Consider the following 26,353-nt stretch of genomic DNA (forward strand, 5'->3'; position numbering starts at 1 on the left):
TGGAATTGACAAACTAATCAAGATAATTACAAGTGTTCAGTCAAGAAAAGGACAGCTCAGAAGTAAAATAGCATACATGTCTTGCACCTTCTGCAGACAGACGGTTAATGGGCACAACGAAGACTTCCGCCGTTGGTGGCATTTCCACCTTGCTGGATCGCTTTGGCTGGATAGGGGCACAGAATCCGGTCATGCTCTCCATCCGTTCCATTGACGCGCACTGGAAGAAAGTCGGGCACAGTACCGTTTTCCACCCATTTCCTCAACGCATCAAACGCAGTTGTCGGCTGTCCGCCCCGGCCGCCAGCACAATGGGCGAGGCCTGGAGACTCAAAGTACCGATAGAAGTCCTGTACGTCAGGGATCACTTTGCTGACTGCGCGATAATAATGCTCTGTGCCCTTGGTTGGAATGCTGCCATCGGCCTTTGGTCAGTTAGCAGGGAACCCTCTGAGGTGATATATGGGCAGTGACTTACCATGCCATGGTAAGTGAGCAGCTTTCCTCCGGCTTTCTTGAACTCGGTAAGATCCGGATCATTGGCAGCCATGACATCGGTGTATTCCTTGACGGCGAGACGGAAAAGCGAGTCATATTCCTCGTGACTCAAACGGGTGACGTCGAAGCTTTGATTCTTGAGCACAAACAAGCTGAGCCACTCGTCCGGACTAGCTGTGCTGTTCTGGCCTGGCGCAACACCCAACCCAGTGATGTCCGAACCCGGGTTCCACCCATACCACAAGAAATCTCCGGCAACAGTCCTAGGTCCTGACCAAGCTGCTTTCGCCGTGATCGCCGCCGCTCTACTAAGCCGCATGGGTTTCCCAGTAGCGCTGCAAGAGAAAGTCTTATTCACAGCGCTGAAAGGGTCAAAGTCACAGTTGTCTGGATCCGAGATGATACCATCGACAATTCCGTCCTTGGGATCGCACTGTTTCACAGCCTCCTCAGTCAGGAACTCCAATTCACAGCTCAGTGGAGACGGCTCGCCGGCCCAAAGGGGAGCAAGAAGCGGGTAGTAAGTCGCAGTCACGAACTCGGGCCACGACTGCGCGGGTGCGGAGGCCACAATCCCATCATAGGCGTGCGGGTATCGCTGCGCAACCATGAGACCCTGGCGTCCGCCCTGGGAACAGCCGCTCCAGTAGGAGTACACCGGAGGGATGCCGTAGAAGCTGCGCACCAGGTCTTTGGCGATAATGGCCTCGTCGTTGAGGGATCTGTAGCCCAGATTGTGGAGGTATTCGAGGTTGACATTTCCGGGGCTCTTTAGGGCCCATGCGTCTGGCATTGTATCCCCGAGACCGGCGTCGGTTGTCGTCGTCGCATACCCCTCTCCAATGGCACCGCCCATGAAGAACTGGGACAGGACGAACCGGCCCGCACGCCATCCTCCTCCGCCTGTGGCTTGCAGGCGTTGGTTCCAGTTGCGCGGCAGCCAGGTCTCCACGGTAATACGGTCGTCATAACCTGGATGGGTGTAGGTCACTGTCACATTGCAGAAATCCACATTTTGTACCGACCGAGCACCGTGGTTGTAGTTGAAATCACCAGGGATATTGAGGGTGAAGTTGTTGACCCAAGATGCCTCGAGGGAGAGGATTTCGGCTCCAAAGACTGCTGGTGTGGCAATCGCTGATGGGGAGCACTCTATGGCAGGGCCGATATGGCTCATGGTTTCAATATAGTAACGGAGGAAAGCTGAATAGTTGAAAGTTCTGATTTTGTATTGCGATGTCGTCGAATGCTTCAGAGGCCATACTGGGGTATTTATACCCCTGGCCAGATGCTGCAATTCTAGCGTCCAGACATTTTGATATTGAGCGGAGTATCTGCGCTGGCGCACATACGAATGCGAGATGCCTGTAAAGTGACCGCAGGTAAGGCATCCGGGAATGGTCCACCTAAATTACACAATGCCTTGTGTCTCAGATCATCCTTTGGATTGGGATGATCAATCCTTCCCCAGTGTCGGAGTGGGCCTCTGACCAAAAGGGAGACTCGTTTTCGAACAAGACCCTGTGGCTGAGACCTAGCCTGCATACGGGATAAGAAAGTCGGACTCGTGTTCTTCACAACGTGGGTCGCCAATAACTATAGTAGTACAATCTAATTAAGCTATTGGCAACTTAGAACTGCACTTGGCTAATCAAAGGTTAGAAATCATAGGGAGTCGATATCTCCACTCAGCCAGGATCCACCAAGCAAACTTAGCGGACTAGTCTCCCCATAGGCCTATTCCAGATTGGGAAAGTCACCATACGAATGCGAACTTCCAGCTTGGTATCAGAACATTAAGGGATTGATTCTATAAACTTGCAGGGACATTGGATCACCAGAGGTATATAACCTACTGACCCCGGAAGCAGCAACATGCTCCTCCAATCCTTCATCCCGGTCACCAAGTGCACGCCATAATCTGCAGCCAATTCTCATATCCAACGTCGCCTTGCATGGCCAAGATGACCTCAATCGACAAGACCTACCGTTCTATGCCGACACCGACGGACCATCAAACTAAATTAGATGAGGCCAGTGCGATCACTCACAATCCAAACTGGAATTATTCACTTTTCGATTGCTGCTCACCAGGCTCACTCTGTACGTACCCATACAGATCCTCTCTCCTGCCTCAAGCTGACTTGCAATCAAAGGCTTCACAAGCTGCTGCCTTCCATGTCTGACCTTTGGCAAAACTCAAGCCAGAGCCCAGGATCCTACGCTCCAAAACTATAGTAGTATCAACTCAGAGGTAGGTACCCCCAAACAGTACCAATGGCTTGCCAAGCTAACACTCGCCTTGCAGTGCGCCATTTTTACAGTTCTCGCTCTCGGATATTGCCATTGGATCATTCAAACAATTCKGCGGAGTGAGATGCGCCAGAAGCATGGCATTGAGGGTTCCTGTCCTGGAGATTGTTGTGTCACCTTCTGGTGTGGATGCTGTGCATTGATCCAGGAGGAGAAGGAGATGGAGTTGCGGACGAGACCTGAGCTTACTGGGTATCAGAGTACAGCGCAAATGTCTTATCCTTCGTAAGCATTGGGCATTTAATTAATTGGGGATATGGATGTGCTGCTTGTTCTACTTATTTCCTTCGTTTCAGCCTGGCCTCTGGCATTATGGCAAGACACCTGGTGTTTCTCCTTTATAACTTTCGTTCCCATATTTCTTTTGTTATAATTGTGGGTGTATATTAGTATTACTTGGACCAGAGAGGGGGTATCTGTTGATAGCTATACTGTATCATAGCCATCTTATGTGATCCTTCCTCACTTAGCAATAGAATTGCTATACTACGACTTATCTCCATAACAGTTTTGAGACAACGAAGGTAGTAGTAAACACTTCACAAATTGAAGGCAGCTGCATCAAGGCCGACGATGCTTAGCTGGCGGAGTACTGAGCACCATACACCACGTCTCTAATTCCTAAGCAGGAATTAGATGGGAACATGCTCGTCTACTCCTCATTGTTAGATGAATCTATGTCCTCGAACAAATCGCCGTCGGCCTCCCGCTCTTGGCCAACCATGCACTTTCCAAATCCTCCACGTACTGCACATTATTATGCAGCGGGATGGAATAACTGCATCTCTTCTGCCCACAGGGCCGTGGCAGATTGGCGCCCCCTTTCTTCACCCGGGAGTACTCCTCGCCCAATGACCTAATCCCGCTAATTCCCAACATCGCCTCCACCGTCTGGATCGCCGAGTCCACGGCCCCCGCGATCCAGGTGTGATGTCGACTTAAATGCTCCCCGGCAAAATAGACACTGCCCTCTGCGCGGCGGGAAGCCTCAGAGAACCGGCTGAATTGACCAGGGAGGAACATGGCATCGCCCGTGGCAGACTCTTGGCTCCAGCATACGTCAAACGCGTCGATGAACTCGTCGGAGACGTTGATGCCGGCATCAGCGTAGAACCTCTGGAGATCGTGTAACACAAGAGACACGCGCTGGTCCCGAGGGAGCGAGGCCATCCGGTACGCATCGGTCATCCAGCAGTAGAGCAGGAGCACGCCGGACCCCGCGCTTCCAATATCATTGGACGGATAAACAATCCAGCGGAATCTGAGGTCAGTCACGCTCTGTCCGCCGAGACAAGGGGTGGGGAGCTTCTCCCAGAAGCGGGTCCGGAACTGGAGGCCGATCTTGTAGAGGGGTTCGTAGTGGACCGCGCGCAGGGCCTGCTCTTTCATGAAGGACCAGGTAGGGCGTTCGAGGATGCTATGCAGGGCGGCCGGGGGGATCGCCACAACGACCTTGTCAAACGTGGCAGAGTGTGCACCGGCAGACAGCGTGATGGTTCCGTCTGAGTTTTCCTTGATCGAATCGACCCGCGCGTTGAGATGGATGTGCTCCCGGCCGATGAGGTTCGCTGCACTCTCAGTGAGCCGCGACATGCCCCTGCGGACCGTGCTCCAGTCCCGGGTATGGAAGTCGAGATTCTGCATCATGATCTCTGTGCAGCTCAGATCGTACTGATTTGTCTGGCTGTTTATCAGTTCGACAAAGTCGATCACCTCGTGCGGCCACCCAACTACGAAGCGCAGGTACGTCCGGAACGACATCTCGTCCAGCTGCATCAGCTGTGCAAACCCGGTCTGGAAGTCCTTGTGAAGCAGGCTCAACCAGGGAGTGACGGCCTCGCCCAGCAGCTGCCGTGCGGATTTCCCCTGATACTCCGCTGGCAGTCCACACTCGGCCGCGAGGGTGGGATCGTCAACATTCACCTTGCGGTTGCGGATGAAGGCGATGTTGTTGCGGTGTTCAAGGACGTATGGGATGAGTTCAATCTTGTCTTCGTGGCGACCGTGGGTGTTGAGATAACGGATGAACTGGTATACGCGCGAATGCAGGGTCGAACGGGGGATGCGCATCGCCCCGGCTTCAAAGTAAATATCTTCATTATGGTTCGGTGGTTGGAAACGATGGGTGTAGATGCGTCCGCCAATGCGGGAATTGGCTTCGTAAAGAGTGACTCGGTGGCCTTCTCGTTGGAGAAGAAGTGCCGTATATAGACCGGATACACCGGCGCCAACGATGCCTATTTCCATGCTGGAATGGAGGAAGTGAGTACAGAGGGACAGAGGAGAGGGGACACATCGATCGCCTCAAGGTGAAGTAGTGACTAATAGGTCACCACACATCCGTCACTTCACTTTCATTGTAAGGAGATATACCTGAATCCAGTCTGACTATTGCCTCTTTTGGATCTTGTTCGGCAATTCTGTGCATGCAGCATGGGATTATTCTTTTATATGCGTGGCAGATGGATGCACTCTGATTAGCCTAGATACGCATTAATATGGTTTATTATGACTGACAAAAGTACCGAAACTCATTCAACAAGAATCAGCCGAAAGCTTGCTTGCTTCCTTGTCCATGAAAGAAACCTAGCCAATCCAGGTTCACCGCATATGGATCATAGGACACTATTATTTGCTCATGGCAGGGATCCCATTCCTAAGGCTATCCGAACAGGGTTGATGTGGGGTCAATCTACGGTTGAATGTCGCATCATTAATAATCACTCAATAGGTAGGCTGTTAAAGAGAAAGAAGACACAAAGAATTGCTCCCTTTCTTTACAGCCCCATTAACCTGGCGCTAGGCATGTAGTAGTTAGCTTAGACCTTACTACAAAGGCGAACTACACAAATTCCTGCCGTACGCAGGTTCAAGGGCTAGACAACTTTGTACAACTAAAGCATCACTGTTAATCAACGCCCCTATATCCACTTTCAGGGAAAACATCTCATGGACCCCAGACGGAGTGCAGATCACGTCATCAATCCCTGCGTCCCCATCAACAGAACACACATTAAACACGTCTCAACCCGCCGTTCTTGACCAGTTTGTCTCTTCATCCATCGTAGCCATGAACACGGCAAACTTTCTCCCGCCTCAAGCAGACATCGAAGCAAAAGAACCCATTCCCACCGACCGACCCATTCAGCTGGAGGAACAAGAAAATCCTAGAAGCTGGTCTGCGGGGAAGAAATGCAAGTAAGAACTCTGACGTCTTTGTGACCTATACTGATGCCGGGACAGGGATCTGCACTTGGATTCTCGTGTTGATGACTGCGACAATTGCCTTCTGCTCTAGCATCTACACAGCCGCCATTCCGTCCATCTCACATGCGTACGGCTGCTCGTCAACCGTTGCGACGCTGGGCATCACCACCTTCCTATTGGGTTTCGCGTCCGGGCCCCTGCTGTTTGCACCGCTGTCTGAGGTCTGGTATGTACAGGCATTGCAATCCTTCATCTTCTACAGGAGAAACAGGCTGACGCAATCGGTCAGGGGTCGCAATACGATCTTCCGGCTCGTGCTGGGGCTATTCGTCCTTTTCCAGATTGGATGTGCTCTGGCTCCCAACGTGGCGTCGATGATCGTTTTTCGCTTCTTTTCCGGCTTTTTTGGATCTCCAACTGTGACCAACTCCGGCGGGTCCATTACGGATATTTGGCCCCAGGACAATCGATCTGTGCCGCTGGCCCTCTTCTCCGCGGCTAGCTTCCTGGGGCCTGTCATTGCACCCACAGTGGGTGGTTTCATCTGCCAGTACACGTCGTGGAGATGGAATTTCTGGGTGGTGCTGATCCTCAGTGGCCTCTGCTACGTTGCCATGACGGTGTTTCTTCCCGAGACATATCCACCCAAGCTGCTGATGGACAAAAGACGATGCATGCCGGGCTATTCCACAGCCAATCAACCCCCGGTCAAGGAGATGCTATACACGACGCTCACACGGCCCTGGCTGATGCTCTTCACGGAGCCGATCCTGTTCTTGCTGTCACTGTATATGGCCCTTGTCTACGGTATCCTCTACCTTGATTTTACGGCCTACCCTGTCGTCTACCGTGAAACACGCGGCTGGTCTGCCGGCATTGCAGGACTTTCCTTTTTGGGGATCTGCGTCGGCATGGCCATCGCCACACTGATCTCGCCATATGTCAATCGAATCCATGGCATCTACGTCCGGCGCCTGGGCGGTCCCCAGCCGGAGGCTCGTCTCCCGCATTTGATCGTCATCTCATGGCTCATCCMCATCAGCTTGTTCTGGTTTGCCTGGACGGCGACCCCGCCCACACATTGGATCTCCGGCATCATGGCCGGTGTGCCCTTTGGGTTTGGCCTCATCCTGCTCTTCCTGGGAATCACGTCATATCTGACAGACTGCTACGGCTCGTTTGGGGCGAGTGCATTGGCAGCCAATGCAGTGCTGCGATCCCTGTTTGGAGCCGTATTTCCCCTCTTTTCGACGGGTTTGTATCATTCCCTGGGGACGTCGTGGGCAACAAGCCTGTTGGGATTCGTGGCTCTGGCGATGGCGCCATTGCCGTGGGTGTTTTACCGGTTTGGGCCGCAGATCAGGTCGCGGAGCAAGTATCATCTAAAGACGAGGGAGTATGATGAGTAGATATATAAGCAGCGAGACGTTCTCTTCAATCAGTCCAGATCAATCCATCACCGTGTAGCTTCAAAGGATCAAAATTTCTAGCAGACATCATGCCATCTCCTCCAATTATTGACTTTAGCGATTTCCTCTCTGGTGATCCAGAGCGCCAGAAGAAGTGCACTGAGGCCATTGGACATGCCTGCCGCACACTGGGATTCTTTCAGATCACCAACCATCCGATCGAACTGAGCCTGCAGAAGGAAATGTTCAAGCTATCCAAGGAGTTCTTTGCCCTTCCTCTGGAGGAAAAGATGAAACTAGACAAATGTATCCCCTCCCCTCTCCCTTTAAGCACACAAAATCAACTAATATCCCCAGCCCAAAACGACCACAACCGCGGCTACGAAGTCATGTACGGTCAAATGATCGAAAAGGACACCAAGCCCGACCTAAAAGAAGGCTACTACGTGGCCCAGGACCTGCCCCCGGACCACCCTCAAGTCCTCTCCAAGAAGTTCGCCCACGGGCCCAACCTCTGGCCCGAGTCGCTGGGCCCGCACTTCCGCGACACTTGCATGGACTACCTCAACCAGGTTACGGCCCTCACCGAGAAAGTCCTGCAAGCCATCGCCGTGTCCCTGGGCTACGACGATTCCTACTTTGACGAGTTCTGCGCAGAGCCCATGGCCTTCTACAAGCTGCTGCACTACCCGCCCCAGCCGGCCGACGCCGACCCGCTGCAGCGCGGTATCGGCGCCCACCGCGACTTTGGCGTCATCACGCTACTGCTGCAGGGCGATGTCCCCGGGCTGGAGGTGTGGGATGAGGAGACGCAATCGTATTACCCTGCGCCACCGGTTGAGGGGGCCTATGTGGTGAACCTGGGGAATCTGTTCCAGCAGTGGACCAACGACGAGTACCTGTCCAACGTGCACCGGGTGATCAACCGGTCGAATGTAGACCGGTACTCCATCCCATTCAACTACAATGGGAACCCGGACTTTGTGATCCGGTGCATTGAGTCGTGTCGCGCGAGACCGGAGGATGAAAAGTATGCGCCGATCTCGGTGGATGATTACGTGCGGCAGAAGTATAAGGATGTCTATGGGCGCGTGGGCATCTATTCGGTTGCTGAGCGGGCCAAGGCACAGGCAGTGGCTTGATCATACATTTGTAGCGCTAGCTCAAGATGCTATGTTATTTATCATGCCAAAGCGCAATTACCAATAGGATTTCTCTCATTTGGGCTGCTACAATCACTGCAACTGTCATTTCTTCTATGTTGAACGTCACTTCTGTCATTTCGATCTTACATGGGCCCCTTGTAAAAGGATTCTTGTAACATAGCATTGCAAAATGCAACTGTGCAGATCACAGGTTATATGTCTTATAGACTTGCAATGCACCCTCGATGCTCTGGACGAGACCGAAAAACAGTAAACACAATAGCAGACCATATAGCATACCTCTGCCCCCCCTCCCCGTCCATCATTCCACCACTGCGTCATGGTCGATGGCCTGGTGTCATCATGCTCGGTTTTAAGTATGATACGCAGATCATGCCAATATCTAGAAGGAGCCTGGGGTAAGCATAGAAGTGCTTCTATGTATCTTCTGAATGTCCCACCGTGAAATACAGCATGGTTGTATCAACATTCCTCCATTGAAGATGCTAGGAATAGAGAGTCCTTGACATGGGGAGCATAATAGCAGTCCCCAAGGCGAATCCCCGGCGGACATTTTTGTAGAACGCTAGATTCTTCGACAGTGGTGACAGCTTTCTTCCGGGACTCGCGGTGCATAGAGGAAAACGTGATATAGGGGGCGGCGGTCGACTAGGTTTCACCAATCATATAAATGTCGAACAGGATGAAACTCGAGCTTGGTACTTCAACAAACCGCTCTTCAAACAACTGTTCGATCTCTGGTTTCTCTCGTTCAAAGGAGGCCCCACGGCCTCCCAGCACCTATACTTTCCTTCCATGTCACTGAGAAACCTCCGATGGACAGCTCTGGCTCTGGCCATCGAGGCATCCGTGTTTGAGACACACCTAGGGTCGCTTTATTTCTTGAGACGTTCATGGCGCCAATGATATATGACGTAGCCAAAGTTCCTGGTATAAAACTAAGACTCGGGGGATGAGTCAACTCAACTTCAATGTACTATTTTTGTGCTTCTGAGGTGTAAGGAAGAGGGAAGAACAGGAGAAGAACAGAAGGGCAGAAGCGAATGGCGGGAGGAAATAACCAATCTCATACAGACTGACACGTCGCCATCGATGCGCCTTGGGCATTGCAGCTGTCAGCCGTGCATGCTGCAGGAGACAATTGTCGCTGCTTCTTGGGGCAATACCATTGGATATAACAAGCTGGACTTGCTCCGTACCTACTTCCAGTACCACACTGAAGATTACATTGTCGCATTTCAGCCTAATAGAAGTCGTCTGCCAATCACTGCACATCCATACATTGTTGGCATTGCCAAACCACATGCACTCTAGTCATGCCTTTGACTCAATAAAAATGTTTTATTTTATTTGTTCAGACTCGTCCTCACATACTTGAGATTACCTCCAAGTAATTAATCTAACGAAGACCTGAAGACAACGCAATGTAGGAGTTGCGCAATGTGTATAAGGCCTATTAACTGTTAATATAAAAGGTACCGTAGACGCATGGTAGCGCAAGGTATCGATGTATAAATAGTGCATGTTGTGAAGTCATTAGCTCAGAAGGGAAACGAAAGCATCAGATTTCCCGTGTTCATCCAAAACGCGGAGCAGCATCATTCGTGTGTGCGCACAAATCTCATACCCTGGCAAGTCCTACTCATGATCCGGTCGCCATCGAGTCTTCAAAGATCAAGGGCCACGATAATCGTCGCACGTTATCAAGCTTATTGCGTCGCAAACCGCAAGCTGCCGTATCCCATAAGTACAAAGGGTGCCCAGAAGAAAGGACTAGACCAATCAAGCTGATCCAAGATCATCTTTGCTGTCCAGATCATATACTCCGCATCTGGCACAAAGTCCTTTGGGCCGCGAGAGTCACCGTCGCCTGGGGATGAGGCCTGCAGCAACTGATCGAGGTAGTTGGCCACGCGCTCGCTGTCAAACTGGCCTATTTCTATCTGCGCCTGTCGAAGGATATATGCCAATGGCATGGAAGGCGCTTCTTTCAACGTTCGATAAAACAATGTCGTCAGCAGCATTGAGGCAAAATCGCTGACTTTACGGAGGGTCCCGATATACGCCTGACAGCCGGTACTAAGGATGACGTGAGAGAATCCCAGTATGTCGCTGCCTGTGGTCGCTCTACCCAAACCGCTTAGGCATGCCGCGAAGACGAGAAGGTTGGCGTTGGTTTTTACTGTGGACATGTCAAGGACTCGAAAGTCTTCCCCGATCGAGATAGACGACAGAAGAGGATTGCGATAGTCAACATCGCCGTGAGTGCCAATATGAAGGATGGAGGAGCTGCCCTCGACATACTTGCGGAAGTCAGCTCGCGTCACATTCGTTGCATCAACTGGCCACGTTGAGAATGCTCTCGCAATGTTCACTGCTTCAATTCCTGCCAAGTGCAGATTAGCCTCTTGCTTGTCTCTCATGGTACTGTGTGATTCCGCAGAGGGAGACCGGGCAAAAACCGACACGGTTGGAGCAGCCGATGGAGACTTGCGTTGAGAAACATGATACAGGACCGTGAGACTGGGGATTTGTGACACTGCGAAGCGTGTCATGAGGGGCTGACCCTCCAAAACAAGTGCTGAGAAGGGAAATGCGGTCAACGGATCAGAGGTAGAGAAGATTACATGCTTCTTCTGCATGATTGTTTCCTTGAACGGTTCGACCAGATGCCTGGAGATTTGATGGGCATATTCACTGAACAACTCCTTCCTCTCCTCCTCTTTATCCCCCAAATATCCTGTCATCTCTGTCAAGACCTTCATCATCTGCATAACAGGCTTCAGGATATCCACGCTGCGAGTGCAACCTTGGTATATGTTCTGAATTCCATCGCTGGTCACGGCAAAGCCAATGAAGCCCTGATAGCCGAATGTTGCTTCTATCACCACTGCGTCTTCATCGATGCTTTGATACAGTAATTTTGGTGGTACAATCGAATTCGCCACATCAATGAAGGAGCTGGCTGTAGCAGAAACTTGACCAGTTTCTATGTGGCTAATCTGGCTCTGAAGGTCCCGGGTCTCCTCTTCTTGCTCAGGTGTTCGGTGCCTCAAAGCGAGTAGCGTCCTCAGTAGCCTGTGTTTATGGATCAGTTCTGACAGAGCAGCCGATGGATTATGTCCATCTTGGTTATGAGCAATCTGCGTCTTTAGCGCTTCAAGCACGGCACGGGCTCTGCTTTCTTCTAGGAACAGCAAGGCATGATCCTCCCACGACAGGTCGTCCGGATGGCCGTGATCAAGGCTTTGCAGCATTTGTAATGGAGCCCTTGCATCGGCGCACTTGAGGCAAGCTCGTGCAAGATTGAGGTATACCTCCATCGTCCATCCTGGATTGAATGTCCCAACTCGAGCGTCAACATCCGTAGTCTGTTGACGCCGAAGCTCAATCAGCTGACGGGCTTCGAGTAAACGGCGAAGAGCGACCTCCGAGTGACCTTTATACAGCATGGTCGCGCCATAGTAGCTAAGACGAAAGGAATGGTCAATGACATTGTCCTCCATTGTATCATAGAAGGTTGGTGAAATTTGCTGGATGATTTGAACAATGCGATAGGCTCTCTCCTCGTCCCGGGACAGCAGACAGAACATAAGCGCGTTGTCTGCAACTCCGTAAAAGGTAGATTTGACCCCGATGCCTTGCTGAAAATCATTCAGGTTACCTTGAAAGAGCGCATTATCGTCCATGCTGTCGAGGATCATCCGTGCCGAAGTCTGATCTCCAACGGCCCTGCAAAATAATAGACGATAGCCATCGCGGGCATAAGATGACTCCATGTTCTTTGTCTCATCCATGAAGCGCCGGTATACTGCCTCAGCCCTCACGATGTCACCTTTACCAAACCATTCTTCAAACTCGAACTTCGCGTCCCGAAACCTGGCAGCCATAGCATCCTCCGCAACCCTTCTTTGCCACAAACCTTTCAACCCGGTTTTAGAGAAGGAGAACGCAGGGGAGACGCTCTCGAAATCAAATCCCTTTTCCATTCGCTCTCTCATTTCTCGAAAACTTTCATCGTCCTCCATAATTCGTGCGAATTTCGACTGCCACGCGTGCGCCAGCTGCGGATCTTCCAGACGCAGGTACATGGTACTTACCTTTGACCCAAAGCTCGAAAGGGTAGTGAATTTGCTGGTCTGAATAATGATTCGATTGGTCTCTCCCAATTCGGTATTCGGGGTACTCTCAGCCAGGATGTCGTAATATTGGCGGACTCTATCAACCATTCCTACGGCCCGGTCCAGCAGGATTTTGAGCGCGGCCAGGTTGAACATTTCTCCTTGTAACCAAGCGCGGGAGACAACGGACTGAAACATTGGTACGACATCGTCAATACTCTCGAAGATCTCATAGGCACATTCCCATGCCAAGAGGGCATTATCCATTCTGGCGAACGTGTACCATTCCTGACGCGCGAAGCGGAATATGAGGAGTCCAAGACAGTGGCCCACAGACTGGTTCTTTGCTTGCACTGCCCATGTCCCGATGGCCTTTGCGGACCTTTTGACATTGCGGTTTTCTCCGCTGGTGATATCGAGCAGGATCTGGTGGGCCGTTACAATCTGGCAATTGACTTCATCTTTCCCGAAGAGCTGTTTTGACTGTTCTAATTTGGTACGGGCATCGTGTATGACGGTGGATCGACTTGAATCAGTTGGTTTAAGCCGCCGCGCCGCTATATGAAGGCAACACGCTTGCCGCAGAAGAACCGCTGCTTCACCTCTCCTACAGTTGGCTCTCCGAAACAATTCCAAAGCGGCTTCGTAACATTCCTTGACTTGAGGGGAGTATTGATCCTTCAGCTCAAGTTCAACAGGATCCCATAGACTGTCCTCTCCGATGGCCGAGCTGGCATCAACAAGGACCAAGTTCAAAGCCAAGGGACTGGTGAACGATGGACCTAGGAGACCATCTCCTTTCATCATTTGACAATTGGCCGTTCCCGCGAAATCTTCTTGACTATGATATATATTATATAGGTCGTCCAGCGCAGTCATCCAGTCCGATGTTTGAGACGCGATGCGAAATTCCACAAGCAACCGAGAGAGATAAGCTGCGATCCACGTCTCGCCGACCTTTTCAGCACTTTCACGGTATTTGATCAATCTGGCAGCATGCTCCGCAATTATAGCATCGGGATCTGCGCCTGTATTATGGAAGAGGCCACCGGGAAACAGAGGATCAAGCTCAGCATTCAGCTTTCTGGCCAGCATGGGGAACCACATGACCGAGTATAGAATCTGACATAAAGCCTTACTGCGAACTGAGCCGGTTTCGAAATACGTCCGAAGCCTTTCCATGAATCTATCGCCCATTTCGTTAGGGCCTGAGATATCGCTCAGCATGGCGATGTTCGTTGGTTTCCCTCGCTCGTGGTAGAATCGGAGGGTTGGCGGGTATTGGCGCGTATAGTCCGCCAAAAGCATGTAGATGGTATATCGCAAGCCCCATTCTGCCGGCAGAGTGTCGAGCAAAACATGCAAATCTTCCAAGGTCCGATATGCTTCTGCTAAATTACCGGTGATGATGGAATAGAGCGCGAAACAATGGAGGTACTCTGCCTTAATCTCCGGTTCGGCCGCGGAATGATCGGGACGACTTCGCTGCAGTTCCTGCCAGGCAGCATCCAGGTCGCCCCGGTACTCTTCCGGGAATAGCGATCCTCCACATATATTCAAAAATTGATCAAACATCATTATAGAAACTGACACATCACAATGGCATTGTCAGGGCGCAGGCGCGGGACGGGCGGTGCTTATAAGTGCCCATTTCGTCAAGCGCTACTACATCGGGACGAAGGCGAGACGCCGTCTCAGCCACCGCAGCAATCTCAGCCAGTAGATGATGATTTACCCCCACACCCCATAGGCGACAAGATTTGATGAAATTTGGTCTGGGTAGGATATCTCCATTTGAAATTCCGGTCCGTCCCGCGTGTCGAATCTGTAATCACTCGGGCACTTAAAAAGGCATCGAAGATCGGTCGGCAGTGCTACTGGGCGATTATTTAAACACCATTTGTGATTCAAACAGTCCAACGACGATATTAGATGTCAGGATGGGTGCTAGTGATGATTCCTCGTTCTATCTGTACGGTATGGGCGAGAGGCCCGAGGCCCTTACCCTCGGGTCGCTGGTCCTGGAAAGATACTGGGAACCACTGGTTGCAAGACATTATACCCACGAGTTACTGAGGTTCGTGCCCATCCTCTGCGGTTAAGTTATCATCTAACTTCTTCGATAGCCCGGAAGCACTCCAGGAGTACGCCTACGTCAGCGATATCTCCAACGTGATCTTCCACGGACGCTCTCGTCTGACGCCTGCCGTCAGCCTCAGCGGCGGGGATATCATCGATCTCACTCTCGCCTGGAACAAGGACTCTGAGCGCATCGTGGTAGCAAAGAAGGGAGCGCGAATAATCTTGAAGGAGTATGTTTCATGACCCCTTCCACAGCATCCACTACGCATCCTCACCTGGCACAGTGCTGAAGAATTTCTGGCAACATCAGTCCTGAGCAATCCCAAGGCGCAGGAGAAGCTCAAATTATGGCTTTCAGCCGCCCGGAGCGCCTATGTCCTGAACTTCAAATTCGCACGTCGGCCAAAGGTTTGGATGCTGACTGGACTTTATCTTCTCGAAGACGCACGTGCAATGGTCTCTCGCCATAACTCCTGTAAGATATCCGCAGGTTTTTCCGCCGCCCTCGTCGGTGCGCTATCAAGCGTACCTGTGGGCGGGTCGTTGAGTCTCGGCGAGGGCAACTCCTGGCAGATGACTACGGAACTAGCCGATCAGCATGTTTGGGCTGCTCAGTACCGCTTACTAGATGCTCGTTTTGTCAAGGTGGGCAAGGGAGATGCGGCAAGCGCGAAGCTACCACTTTCGATGGGATTGTATCGTGATGTCTTGTCCGTGAATACCGCTAGGGGTGAAGGAGCCGACGAAGCGGAATTAGAATTGAAGGGTGAGGAAGAGACCGACGACGAATCCGGCCAGGGCGTGGAGGATCAGGATAGTGAGGAGCTGAAGGGGTATGAGAAGCGATTAGAGGAGGCCATCTCTGTTTTTGAGAAGGCCCCACAGCATTTTTTGAAGTGATATATGCACTGCCAGATCAAATATGAACATCTTCTAGACTCTCATCGTCGTTTCGGAAACTTAGGTAAAGTGGGATCTGGGATAGTTTGAACAAGCTTTCCACTCCCTGATTTACCCAGCTTTTGCGGAGAAATTATATATCTTAGCAGCTTATCCGCAAGCAGCCCATACATAGCACTAGTGTTAGGACTCAGAGGGAACACCGCCCATGTAACACGGACAACTCTAGTACAAGCAAGTATCTAGAAAATGCCAGCAGGAGTTTTTCCATCGAGGTCCAACGCGCAGGTTGGACCGTTGATTGCTGTCAATGCGAAATCACCTGGAGGGGTGATAATCACGTGATTGATAACACTCACCAATTTTGTTTCTTCAGACTTCCGAGTCAAGACATTCGAACAACTTCACCAATTGACCAATAATGTCGTCATCTACAGCATCAGCAAAGCCTGAAGGCTCGAAGGAACAGCCCGAATCAACGCCAGATTCCAAGATCGATCACGCAGCGTCGCTGAAGTATTGGAACGATGTCCCTGCTACCTCCAACGGCATGCTGGCCATGCTCGGCGATTATCCGTGGTATTCCCGCATCGACCTACGAGGATCGCGGGCCTTCTTGGCCAAAGTTCGTCGGCTTCTACCGTCCTGCAGCACAGAAGGCAAGCTCAAACTGGGGGTGGACTGTGGTGCAGGAGTCGGACGGATAACAGAAGGGTTCCTCAGCCAGGTCTGTGAGGTTGTGGATGTGGTGGAACCGGTCGCGAAATTCACCGAGGTCGTGCGCAACAGCTCCCTGAAGAAGGATGGCATCGTCGGGGATATCTACACCGTTGGGCTTGAGAACTGGAATCCGGAGAAGAAGTACGATTTGATCTGGACGCAGTGGTGCGTGGGACATTTGACGGATGCGCAATTGCTTGAATATGTGAAACGGTGCCGGGCTGCCTTGACGGAGACTGGTATTATGGTGGTCAAGGAGAATCAATCTACGAATATCAATGGGGAGGACATGTTCGATGAGGTGGACAGCAGCGTCACCAGGACCGATGAGAAGTTCAAGAAGATCTTCAAGGAAGCTGGAATGACTGTCTTTCTCTCGGAGATCCAGACGGGTTTCCCCAAGAACTTTAGGCTCTTACCGGTCCGATCTTACGCGTTACGGCCCAATAGCTGAACCCTTCAGTGAGGTCGTCTTTAACTTCAACTATGCTGCCGTTGAAGCTTGTCCTTTCTAGTTGCTCACAACTTGAGACGTCGGGAAGATTGCTTCGAACACAATTCCAAGTGACACGGTTCAGTCTTGCATGCGGTGGAGAATGAGGCTCCCACCGTGTTGTACGAACCCCCAGGTTGTTCCAAGCACCTACCATACCCAGACTCTCTACAAAGGGGTTGATCAACATCTTTGTTGACGATACTCAAAGACCAGTCTTCCGTCATGATTGTGATATACAGAGGAGCATCCAGCCATGTTCAACCAGAGTCCTCGGATCTCGCGGGGGGTCGAATCTGCAGAAGCTCGGATCGCGTGAGAATCTACCAATTGGGGCTATTAAGACTTGTTGGTCCATCTTTAATTGACGGTCAAATCTTAAACACCTTGCTGATATGAATGGACAACAAATTGTGTTCAAAAGTATGTAACGCATGAGTAGACTATTCCGCGCCACAATTATAAGGCAAGCAAGAATCACGTGATGCGGCGCGTCGCGCGATATGTTTTGCTGTTGAAGGCGACTGCCAACAACAAACAACATGTAAATCAACGCTCACCCGTAGGGCATAATACTCGACAAATGACACATACAAAGCTAGGTAAACAACATACTGACTTTATGCGATGGGCCAAGGCCCAGGGAGTCAAGATAAATGGCGTCACACCCGCGCACATACCAGGCCGAGGGTCAGGCATGATCGCGACCAGAAACATAGAGGTGCGTAGAGGACGAAAGACTTCACGGATAGATGCTTGGCTGACCACCGATATTCTTTGCTTCAGGAGGGTGAGGTCATGATCACAGTCCCTTTGGATCTGATGATCACAATCGATTCCATCCCGGCCTCCTTCATCAAACAGTTTCCTGCTGGGACATCGATCCATGGAATCCTGGCCGCATTTCTGACAGAGGGAGATCATGAATTTCTGAAGAGATGGGATTTGTGGCGCAGAGTCTGGCCCTCCCGCAAGGACTTTGAAGACAGTATGCCCATCCTGTGGCCGGAAAATTTACGGAGGTCGAACTCGGAGTTTCAGCAGACTCCCTGCGAGAGGCCCTTTCTCCTACCTCCTTCAGCTTCTGGCATTTGGAATTCATTTGAAACTAGCCAGAAAGGTAGAAAATTCGAGTCCACGAGCCAGAACCTGCTTGCGCAGCAGGAGAAAAGGCTTCAGGACGCATGGCGGAATGTAATCACCGTGTTCCCGCACATGGATTGGGATAAATTTTCCTTCCACTGGTTAATTCTGAACACGAGAAGCTTCTACTACGTCAAGCCCGGGCACGAACCTCCTGAAGACTGGAATGACGCCATAGGACTTGTACCTTTTGCAGATTACTTCAATCATTCAGATGACGCTGTCAGTACACTCTACACCGCGGTGTCGCAAGTCGCGGCGAAGCTAATGCCGTGAGTAGGATTGCGAGGTTKTGTTTGATGGAGCAAAGTACACCTTTACTGCGTCTCGTCGATACGGTAGGGACTATGCGAATGCCGCCAAAGTAGATATCTGACCCGGTAGTGTAGAAAAAGGGGAGGAGATCTTCATGAGCTACGGAGCTCACTCCAATGATTTTCTCTTCGTCGAGTGTAAGTACCCTTGTCGTAACGGGACCGGCAGGGCTGACCTAAAGCAGATGGATTTTTCCTCGATCAGAACGAGTCCGACGTTATATTCCTGGATGATATCATCTCAAATACCCTTTCTGAAGCGGAAAGGGAAGAGCTTGCGTTCCAGCAAGGACTTGGGTAAGTGGTCGCCATATCCCCTGCGCAACCTGCTAATCAACAGGGGCAGCGACTACCAAGTCACGTCTTCTGGCGTCTGCCCTCGCACGATTAACGCGGCGTGTGTCAAGTACATGCCGTCCAAGGACTTTCGAAGTTACGTACAAGGTCGAGCATCTAAAGCATTCGACACGCGGAAAACCTGGAACATTATCCGTGAGTGGATTGAAATCTACCTCCGAGAGAGCAATACAACAATAGAGGCTATTGGATCATTAGGAGCTCAAAGCGAAGGGCAAGTTGGGCAGCAGACCAAGGTAGCTTCGCTTCGAAAGAGGTGGGAGCAGATCAGGGTGATGTGTCAGAACGCTTTGGATAAGACAAACGCAACTCAGCTAGAGGCATGAATGAACATAGAACAAGCAAAGCTACATAGATTTTTACTATGAACTACCAACACAAGGCAAACAATCAAAAAACACGAAAAAGGCCAATTGCAATACTCCTCTTCAGAAGGAGGTCACTTTCGAGCATCCACACTGGCGATGTGGGCCACTAGATCCAGCACTCGACGACTGTATCCCCACTCATTGTCGTACCAGCTCACCAACTTCACGAAATTGGGATTCAGCGAAATACCGGCCTTGATATCGAAGATGGACGAGTGTGGGTTCCCTATTATGTCCTTTGACACGATATCATCCTCGGTATAGGTCAGAACGCCTATAGCAATTAGATACACTTAAAACATCGGATACGAATGGAAAGACGGGACCTACCATTGAGAGGACCACGAGCAGCCTCCTTGATTGCAGCCACGATCTCCTCATACGAGGCACTCTTCTCAATCCGGCACGTCAAATCGATGACCGAGACATCCGAGGTTGGCACCCGCAGAGACATGCCAGTGACCTTACCCTGCAGCTCTGGGATCACCTTACCAACCGCCTTCGCCGCGCCGGTACTGCTAGGGATGATATTCTCCGCGGCTGCACGCCCACCCCGCCAGTCCTTGGACGAAGGCCCGTCAACCAGCTTCTGCGTCGCAGTGTATGCATGGATAGCAGTCATCAGGCCCTCCACGAACCCGAACTTCTCATTGATAACCTTGACCAAGGGGGCGATGGCGTTCGTGGTGCACGATGCGTTAGACACCACGTCCGCTGTGCCGTCGTATTTCTCCTCGTTGACTCCCATCACGTACATCGGGGCGTCAGCGGACGGAGCAGAGATGATGACTTTCTTGGCTCCTCCGCGAAGGTGCGCTTTGGCTTTGTCGATGGTCGTGAAGACGCCAGTAGACTCGATGATGTACTCGGCTCCTGTTTCGTGCCAGGGGATGCTGGCGGGATCTTTCTCGGCGTAGAATTTCACCTTGCGCCCTTGAATGGTGAGGGAGTCTTCGCCTTGGAAGATCTCATGCTCGAAGCGGCCGTGGGTGGAATCATATCTGAGCATGTATTGCTATTGTTGAACATTCTTGTTAATGGATCTCGTCGTAGAAGGATTGATCATGACGAGAGCGACATACCGCGTACTTGAGATCGATAAACGGGTCGTTGATAGCAACAACCTCGACATCGTCATGGGAGAAAGAGTTGCGAAAGACAATGCGACCGATTCGGCCGAAGCCGTTGATGCCAACTTTCACAGTCATCCTTGGTTATTTGAGTTGTTGGATAGACAGGAGCAATGATTTTGGTTGCGATGTGAGGGAACGTATTCTGGTATATCTGCGATCATTTTATATCACTGTCTAGTTACCATGTGACAGTGCTCTATAATCAATTATTTTATTGTTATGAGCGTGGCCAAAAGGTGACACAATGTTGTAGCGCATCAGCTCCTAACAAATGGGGTAGTCCGGTGAGCCCGCAAAGGCGTAATCTTGGGATAGGGTGAAATGACCGTTGACAACGAGGATGCTGTTTCGCCAGTCATTGAACTACAAAAAGACAAATTGATTATAATCCAACGACAGGCAGTTTCTCATCTGACTGGTATCCAATGAAATCATTACTATCAGTACACCGAGTTCTTCTTTGAGCCCTCTTGCCACTTCATGGATGTAGTCTACACCTTCCCTTGTTTGTTGTTAGGCATGATACCCCGGATATGCAGTGCCGACAGTTTCATCGACGTCATTGGAAAGTATGGGCTATAATTGCTCAGTCAATGACGATCCGCGGGGTGCCTTAAATTGTTGTGGCATGCTCGTGTTCGGGATATGCAACTGTGAGTCAGCACTCTCCCGGTGTCAGGATCCGTATCTCGGTGGCGGACTGTATACCTTCCATTTGTCAGCTTCATACACATCAGTAATTATTCCGCAGTTGAACAATTGGTGTGGTCGATCTGACAAGACGGCACTGCCTGGTATCACAGGAGGAGTCAGGTCAGATGATCGACCACCAGGGTTGATGGCAATACCAATAGCAAGGATACAGTAGTTCTCTACAATTCGAGCCAGAAATGCTCTTTGTTCCGACAGGACCAACTTTACCCCCGGACCTCAAACAGCCGCTTTGACGCAGCTTGTCCCTTTATCCATATGCTCAAGCTAGGATTCTTACGACCAAGGTGCTCGTACAGTTTTGAAAGGTCGCTGACTCTACCGGCTCCCAGAGGAGACATCTTGGAATTATTACAAAATCGTTGAGCCGGCGACAAGTGACTGGACTGGACTGCTTGTACCTTGCATCAAAGTGTGATGCTTGATGTACTCCATCCGTTCAAAATCTCCGCTGCATGGAGTCATTTCGAGTATGATCGCCGAATCCGTACCTCAGGGGCGATGAGGAGAAGGTGCTTAACCAAAGCTGATTTCGAAACTCATGGTCGTCTTGGGGGCTCTTGTATGTCAATATTGCTGTTAGGGTTATCTTATAGGTATTGTAAGAGGGACTAGAAGCGCGGAAATATCCAGTAACCGGTTCTATGGGCGGTCTCGGCAAATGTCATCTTCACTTAGATAGACACGCCTCAAGAAGCAGAAGATTGCAGATATAAGGTTATAAAAACGTGCCCTATCAGGATAATATTACCTAGCCTGCTGTGCATCACTGTCATGGATGAGGGGAATAAGGGGGAGGAGGTGCTTCGTATGGCGGAAGCTGTTCTGGTTCATCCTCAGCCGGCAATCGTCCGTCTGGGAGCATTTGAGCGTTTTGATAATGCAACCGACTGTGTTCGTCCTGGTTCTCGTCGTTCATCAGAATCATTGAAGGCCGAGGTGAATCCGGGCGTCGCACGCGCGGTCGAACTCGAGGAGGTCGTGGATATGCCGGATATGGCCCTGGAGTTGGCTGTGCAGGCATGCTGGCATTTCCATTCTGAGTGTTGTGCTGTGTTGTATTATTATCCAGCTGTAGATTCGGTGGTGATGGTTCTATCGTGATTCTGAAGAGCGGTGGCATTGACGGCACTGCCCTTGAAAAGCCAAATATGCTGAAATGTTTGAACTTTCGGGACTTGTTTCTGTACCAGAACAATCCGAACACGATGCACCATAGACAACCGACTCCAAAAAACACCAGTCCCACGATGCTTTTTGTCGTCAAGTGAAATTCCCCGTCGCTGCTTCCCTCATGTCGTTTAACCCATATTGCTGGACCCATGAGGTTATAAGGCACAAGGAAAGTCATCGAGCCATCTGGTAGACCTAAGTGCTTTGAGACCCTTCGTATCCGGGCGCAACATCGTTCACGTTCCCTCAGAAAAGTATCAGGGTATCAGGAATCGCTATATATCGCGCAAAGCTTCCGGACAAGCCACATCAATACGAGCATAGCCCACCCCGAGCCACATAGTTACAGACGCCTCCTGCATCGCCACAATAGGCTGGATCAAGGCAACCACAGAGAACAGAGCCGGAATTTTCTATTTATCAAGCCCAGTATGAAGGCATCGACTGTATCGAAAACAATACGCTTCGAACAAGTCGCATGTTTGGTGCCAGTCGGTGCTGGTGCTGATACTTTAAATGATCGTGTCGAGGGTATCATGGATGTTGACGTCAACGGTGAAATGCAAGGCGAGTATTTGATAAAACTGGATGATAAGGGGTAGATTGAACTCGACAGAAGAATGTATAAGTGAAGTCAAAGAAGCATGCTCCGGGATACCAGGACTCAACGAGGTAGACGTCTTAGCTGCGGAGGGTGCTAGATAGAAAGTTCTGTCCTCAAGCCTCCGAATTGATTGTAGACTGTATAGGGCTGGAAGTGGCATCGATAGAGGCAATGGCCTACTCTACATGAGTAAATGATGTCTCTCTAGTGGAGGTGTCAAGCCCGTGCATCTATCCCGGAACTGCCGATGAGGCCATGGTATCGGCTCCAGCGAAAGGAAACAAAGCCTGAGTTGCTTTTTGGACTGGAATCGGCCCTGGAGCTCAATGCTGATTTCCGGCTAAAATAATCTCCAATGTGGTGTCCTATGTTTGCAAGAAGTCGCAACAAAGGCGGCCATTCTCTAATCCCGGCAGCCACCAATTCTCCGTGTGTGGATCCTTTAACATTAAGGATTAAGATGATATCAAGGACCGCTTGACGACCACAAGCCGGATCGAGTCTTTCATGGAGAGATTCTATCCTCCTCCTTTGTCTCGCTTTCACCAACGAGGATGTCATGTACGAGTCTGCATAATCAAAGGCTAATCTGGTGTCTCTTTGTCTGATCTGGTATCATAGATTCTTCTAGTTTCATGGCAACGGAGACTCGGGTTAAACTTCCTTTGTTCTCGAGGACGACACTGGTCAAGAGTCCTTCAATCGAGGGCGCTTGTGTGTCGTCTCCTTTCAACTATGGATCGATTACCTGTTGGTCATTTCATCCAGTGAATCTGCCAACACGCCATATAAATGACCATGCAACCCGGCCCCGAAGACAATCGCTCCCAAGACACTTGGACAACCGACCGAACGCAATCAAGATGAGCGACTTCAAATTCAAAGGCCAGAAGGTCGACAAGGATCTCGTTGCATCCATTGCCAAACTGTTGGATGCCAACGGCATTCCCAATGTCATGTGGGGGCCTTACGTTTTGGCTTGCTACGGGGTGCCTCTTGTCCTCGACGTGAGTTCTGTTTCTGCGCAGTTTAACCAAGCCTGAGACGCTGACCAACGAGTCCATGCTCAGGACTTTGCCTTTGTTATCCCGGACCAACACATCGACAGAGCGCGCGACGTCCTTCTCGCAGCCAACTTCCCTCTCTGCCCCCAAGGGGACGACTGCCACCTCCTCCAGCCAATTTGCACACTCCCGCATTCCTACGCGCACTTCATCCTCAAGGACGAGGCCCAACCACCCCGCGGCCACAACGGCCAAACAGGATTTTCGCATCCGTTTCGCTTGGAGCTCCACAAAAAGTCTCAGCTGCTGTGGACGTTGCCGGACATCCCGCTAGGGGCGCCCGCCCCGGATGATCCCAACTACATGCTAGTCACCGGTGATCGGACCGACGTGTACGACACAAGAATGCAGTCAGGACGGGTGCCCTATACTCACTACCCCGTCAAAATGCCCACGCTACCGCGCTACGCGGAGTCCTTGGCCTATGGGTATCTTCGCAACCAGAGACCTGAGGGCGAAGGGCACAGCCTTCAAGCAGGGTTTTTTCTCCATGAAATGACCTACATCGGTCTGTACTGTATTCTGGATCGAGATGACCTTGCGCCTCGCCTTCACCGTTTTTGGCGGCTTTGGAATAACCCTCGCAGTTCTCAACCATTGTTTCGTTATAGCGCCAGACTGGCGGCGGAATTGAGGAGCGCGAATTTCTTCCCCCAGGAGGAGGAAGAAGGAGAGGCGCAGGAGAGCACATGAGGGAAGACATGATTCTGGTGTTGATGCATGTTGATTAGACTTGCCTGTTCATTGTAGTCTTCTGTCTTGACCTTTTCATTTTTCAGCTTTGGACCAAAGGTTACTATTTTTATGTCCGTTATATCGTGGTCCGATCCATTATTGACTCTATTCAGATTAATGCTTGAGAAGACGCGAAACAGGGGGTGGCGGATAAATAGAAGTCACTGGAAAGGCTTCGTTTGAGTGAAATACTTCTTTGTCTTCCTGCTGAAAATCCACTGAGACCAGATGTGTTAGAGTGCTTTCTTTACCTTTTCATAACGAGAGCGTCATACAGTCTCACGTTCATACCGCCACATTCTATAGGGTGAATAGCAAGATAGTAAGAGACATATCAAGCAGGCAAGATCTCCTATGATAAATAGCTGCTGGGATCGTCTAGATTTACCGGACTCACAACCAAGCGTTGCATTGTGAGTGGTCTAATTCATCATGGAGGATCTCTCAGTAGCAGCCCGAGCAGTTATCACCTCTCTGCAAGCTCTACCAGAGGCTCCGGAGCTACAACGAGCTAACATTGCCATAATTGGGGGTCTCGCGCTTCAGTATTACGCCCCAGATTACCGGCGTACAAAGGTGAGTTGGTATTCTTGCCTTTATTTACCAACACCGCTCACAAGCTCACCCTCCAGGATGTTGATATCCTAATTTTCGATCGGGACCACCCGATCTGTACTCGGGATGTCCGGGCTAAATTAGCCTCCCGCTTCCCGAACGACTTCGAGGACGTACCGGAGCCAGTATCCTCCTGTCTCGATATCCCAGATACGGTCAAGGTGGACTTCATCCCACAGGAGTTGGTAAGCTTCGTTGGAAATTAACTCAATCTCTCCTCTCGCATTGCACCAAGGCTAACACACTAATAGCTGCCATACCTTCCGGCTGACGCGGCAACCCTGGAGGAGGTGGACCCGAACCATCTTCCTTTTCTTTCCCTGCTGGACCTCCTTGTCTACAAAGTCAATAGCTGCGGCATGCGTCCCACAGCTGACAAGCGGCAACAGGATGCAGCGGACGCGCAAAAGCTAGTGAATATTCTGTCTTGGCAGGGGACCATTACCCTTGATGACTCGCAGAAACAGGCTGTCTTGTCGGGTTTGGACGAAATGTTGGAGTATTCTCGGGAGTCAAGACAGTGGTGGGAATCTGCCCTCGGGCTGAGCGGCTGAACGGGGAGCGATGTTCATAAACATGCTGTTGAGGGGACATATGTACTGAGAGTTCCTATATTCAATGGCCTTGTGTTTCTACAGGGCCTTGAACCACAGTCCTTCTCAGACCAGAGATGGTTTCAAGGGACTTGAGAGGTACAACTCGGTTGGCAAGCTTATCAATCCATCGGAGCACCAGCAAAGGTCTCTTAGATCCTCTGGGATGTTAGCAATGACAAGGGGACTGAGCTGCTCAATTTGGTCATGGCCTTCGGTGATCGCAAGCGGCGCCCTATGTCTTCTCCATCGTCGGCGGCAGGAAGGTCGAATACCTCAAGGAGAGCATCGCCGGCTTGACCGTGACCTTGATCAAGAAGGAAATTGAGAAGATTGAGGCAGTAGATTCAGTTAACGATGGCTTTTCCTATACTTTCCTCAGCAGCTTGATGTTTGACCTAGCTCTAGCCTCTTCATGTTTCTGCTCACCAAGACAGCATTAATCCGCTGCGGCGATTGGATAACTACCGATTACCAAAAACGGCACTATCGGTGGGGTAGATGCCGTGGAGGGATAGAGATCTTGGATTTCAAAACCCGTTTCTGCCGTCGGCTCAACTGATCATTCCGGATTGTCAGTGAAGCTGCGAAATGACTGGACCCACAAACTGGGGTATTCATTGTATGTCACATG

General features: G+C 50.8%; 12 protein-coding genes across 12 annotated transcripts; 8 read left to right on the forward strand and 4 right to left on the reverse strand.

Annotated features, from left to right (window-relative positions):
• Positions 1-104: 104 nt before the first annotated feature.
• On the reverse strand, positions 105-1,675 carry Asppvi_003926 (putative feruloyl esterase; the record flags this gene model as incomplete). Its single annotated transcript, XM_043299883.1, has 2 exons — positions 105-425; positions 479-1,675. 2 exons carry the CDS (start codon positions 1,673-1,675, stop codon positions 105-107), a joined length of 1,518 nt encoding a protein of 505 aa, XP_043155818.1.
• Positions 1,676-3,486: 1,811 nt separating this feature from the next.
• On the reverse strand, positions 3,487-5,058 carry Asppvi_003927 (flavin monoamine oxidase family protein; the record flags this gene model as incomplete). The annotated part of the gene is made up of 1 exon (XM_043299884.1): positions 3,487-5,058. One exon carries the CDS (start codon positions 5,056-5,058, stop codon positions 3,487-3,489), a length of 1,572 nt encoding a protein of 523 aa, XP_043155819.1.
• Positions 5,059-5,881: 823 nt separating this feature from the next.
• On the forward strand, positions 5,882-7,427 carry Asppvi_003928 (MFS transporter; the record flags this gene model as incomplete). Its single annotated transcript, XM_043299885.1, has 3 exons — positions 5,882-6,009; positions 6,110-6,244; positions 6,308-7,427. 3 exons carry the CDS (start codon positions 5,882-5,884, stop codon positions 7,425-7,427), a joined length of 1,383 nt encoding a protein of 460 aa, XP_043155820.1.
• Positions 7,428-7,516: 89 nt separating this feature from the next.
• On the forward strand, positions 7,517-8,569 carry Asppvi_003929 (isopenicillin N synthase family dioxygenase; the record flags this gene model as incomplete). The annotated part of the gene is made up of 2 exons (XM_043299886.1): positions 7,517-7,733; positions 7,785-8,569. The coding sequence occupies 2 exons, from the start codon at positions 7,517-7,519 to the stop codon at positions 8,567-8,569; spliced, it is 1,002 nt and encodes a 333-aa protein (XP_043155821.1).
• A 1,733-nt stretch (positions 8,570-10,302) lies between these two features.
• Positions 10,303-14,292, reverse strand: Asppvi_003930 (CHAT domain-containing protein; the record flags this gene model as incomplete). The annotated part of the gene is made up of 1 exon (XM_043299887.1): positions 10,303-14,292. The coding sequence occupies one exon, from the start codon at positions 14,290-14,292 to the stop codon at positions 10,303-10,305; it is 3,990 nt and encodes a 1,329-aa protein (XP_043155822.1).
• A 362-nt stretch (positions 14,293-14,654) lies between these two features.
• Asppvi_003931 (uncharacterized protein) lies at positions 14,655-15,696 on the forward strand (the record flags this gene model as incomplete). Its single annotated transcript, XM_043299888.1, has 3 exons — positions 14,655-14,791; positions 14,841-15,026; positions 15,081-15,696. The coding sequence occupies 3 exons, from the start codon at positions 14,655-14,657 to the stop codon at positions 15,694-15,696; spliced, it is 939 nt and encodes a 312-aa protein (XP_043155823.1).
• A 421-nt stretch (positions 15,697-16,117) lies between these two features.
• Asppvi_003932 (N-terminal protein methyltransferase) lies at positions 16,118-16,870 on the forward strand (the record flags this gene model as incomplete). Its single annotated transcript, XM_043299889.1, has 1 exon — positions 16,118-16,870. One exon carries the CDS (start codon positions 16,118-16,120, stop codon positions 16,868-16,870), a length of 753 nt encoding a protein of 250 aa, XP_043155824.1.
• Positions 16,871-17,531: 661 nt separating this feature from the next.
• Positions 17,532-19,049, forward strand: Asppvi_003933 (uncharacterized protein; the record flags this gene model as incomplete). Its single annotated transcript, XM_043299890.1, has 5 exons — positions 17,532-17,630; positions 17,696-18,324; positions 18,437-18,504; positions 18,552-18,663; positions 18,707-19,049. The coding sequence occupies 5 exons, from the start codon at positions 17,532-17,534 to the stop codon at positions 19,047-19,049; spliced, it is 1,251 nt and encodes a 416-aa protein (XP_043155825.1).
• A 113-nt stretch (positions 19,050-19,162) lies between these two features.
• Asppvi_003934 (type I glyceraldehyde-3-phosphate dehydrogenase) lies at positions 19,163-20,299 on the reverse strand (the record flags this gene model as incomplete). Its single annotated transcript, XM_043299891.1, has 3 exons — positions 19,163-19,365; positions 19,422-20,106; positions 20,174-20,299. 3 exons carry the CDS (start codon positions 20,297-20,299, stop codon positions 19,163-19,165), a joined length of 1,014 nt encoding a protein of 337 aa, XP_043155826.1.
• Positions 20,300-21,709: 1,410 nt separating this feature from the next.
• Asppvi_003935 (uncharacterized protein) lies at positions 21,710-22,206 on the forward strand (the record flags this gene model as incomplete). The annotated part of the gene is made up of 2 exons (XM_043299892.1): positions 21,710-21,942; positions 22,014-22,206. The coding sequence occupies 2 exons, from the start codon at positions 21,710-21,712 to the stop codon at positions 22,204-22,206; spliced, it is 426 nt and encodes a 141-aa protein (XP_043155827.1).
• A 1,369-nt stretch (positions 22,207-23,575) lies between these two features.
• Positions 23,576-24,469, forward strand: Asppvi_003936 (uncharacterized protein; the record flags this gene model as incomplete). Its single annotated transcript, XM_043299893.1, has 2 exons — positions 23,576-23,719; positions 23,783-24,469. The coding sequence occupies 2 exons, from the start codon at positions 23,576-23,578 to the stop codon at positions 24,467-24,469; spliced, it is 831 nt and encodes a 276-aa protein (XP_043155828.1).
• Positions 24,470-24,943: 474 nt separating this feature from the next.
• Positions 24,944-25,680, forward strand: Asppvi_003937 (uncharacterized protein; the record flags this gene model as incomplete). Its single annotated transcript, XM_043299894.1, has 3 exons — positions 24,944-25,087; positions 25,144-25,311; positions 25,378-25,680. 3 exons carry the CDS (start codon positions 24,944-24,946, stop codon positions 25,678-25,680), a joined length of 615 nt encoding a protein of 204 aa, XP_043155829.1.
• Positions 25,681-26,353: the final 673 nt, after the last annotated feature.

Source organism: Aspergillus pseudoviridinutans (assembly GCF_018340605.1).
Source record: "Aspergillus pseudoviridinutans IFM 55266 DNA, scaffold_3, whole genome shotgun sequence".
Lineage (NCBI taxonomy): Eukaryota > Fungi > Ascomycota > Eurotiomycetes > Eurotiales > Aspergillaceae > Aspergillus > Aspergillus pseudoviridinutans.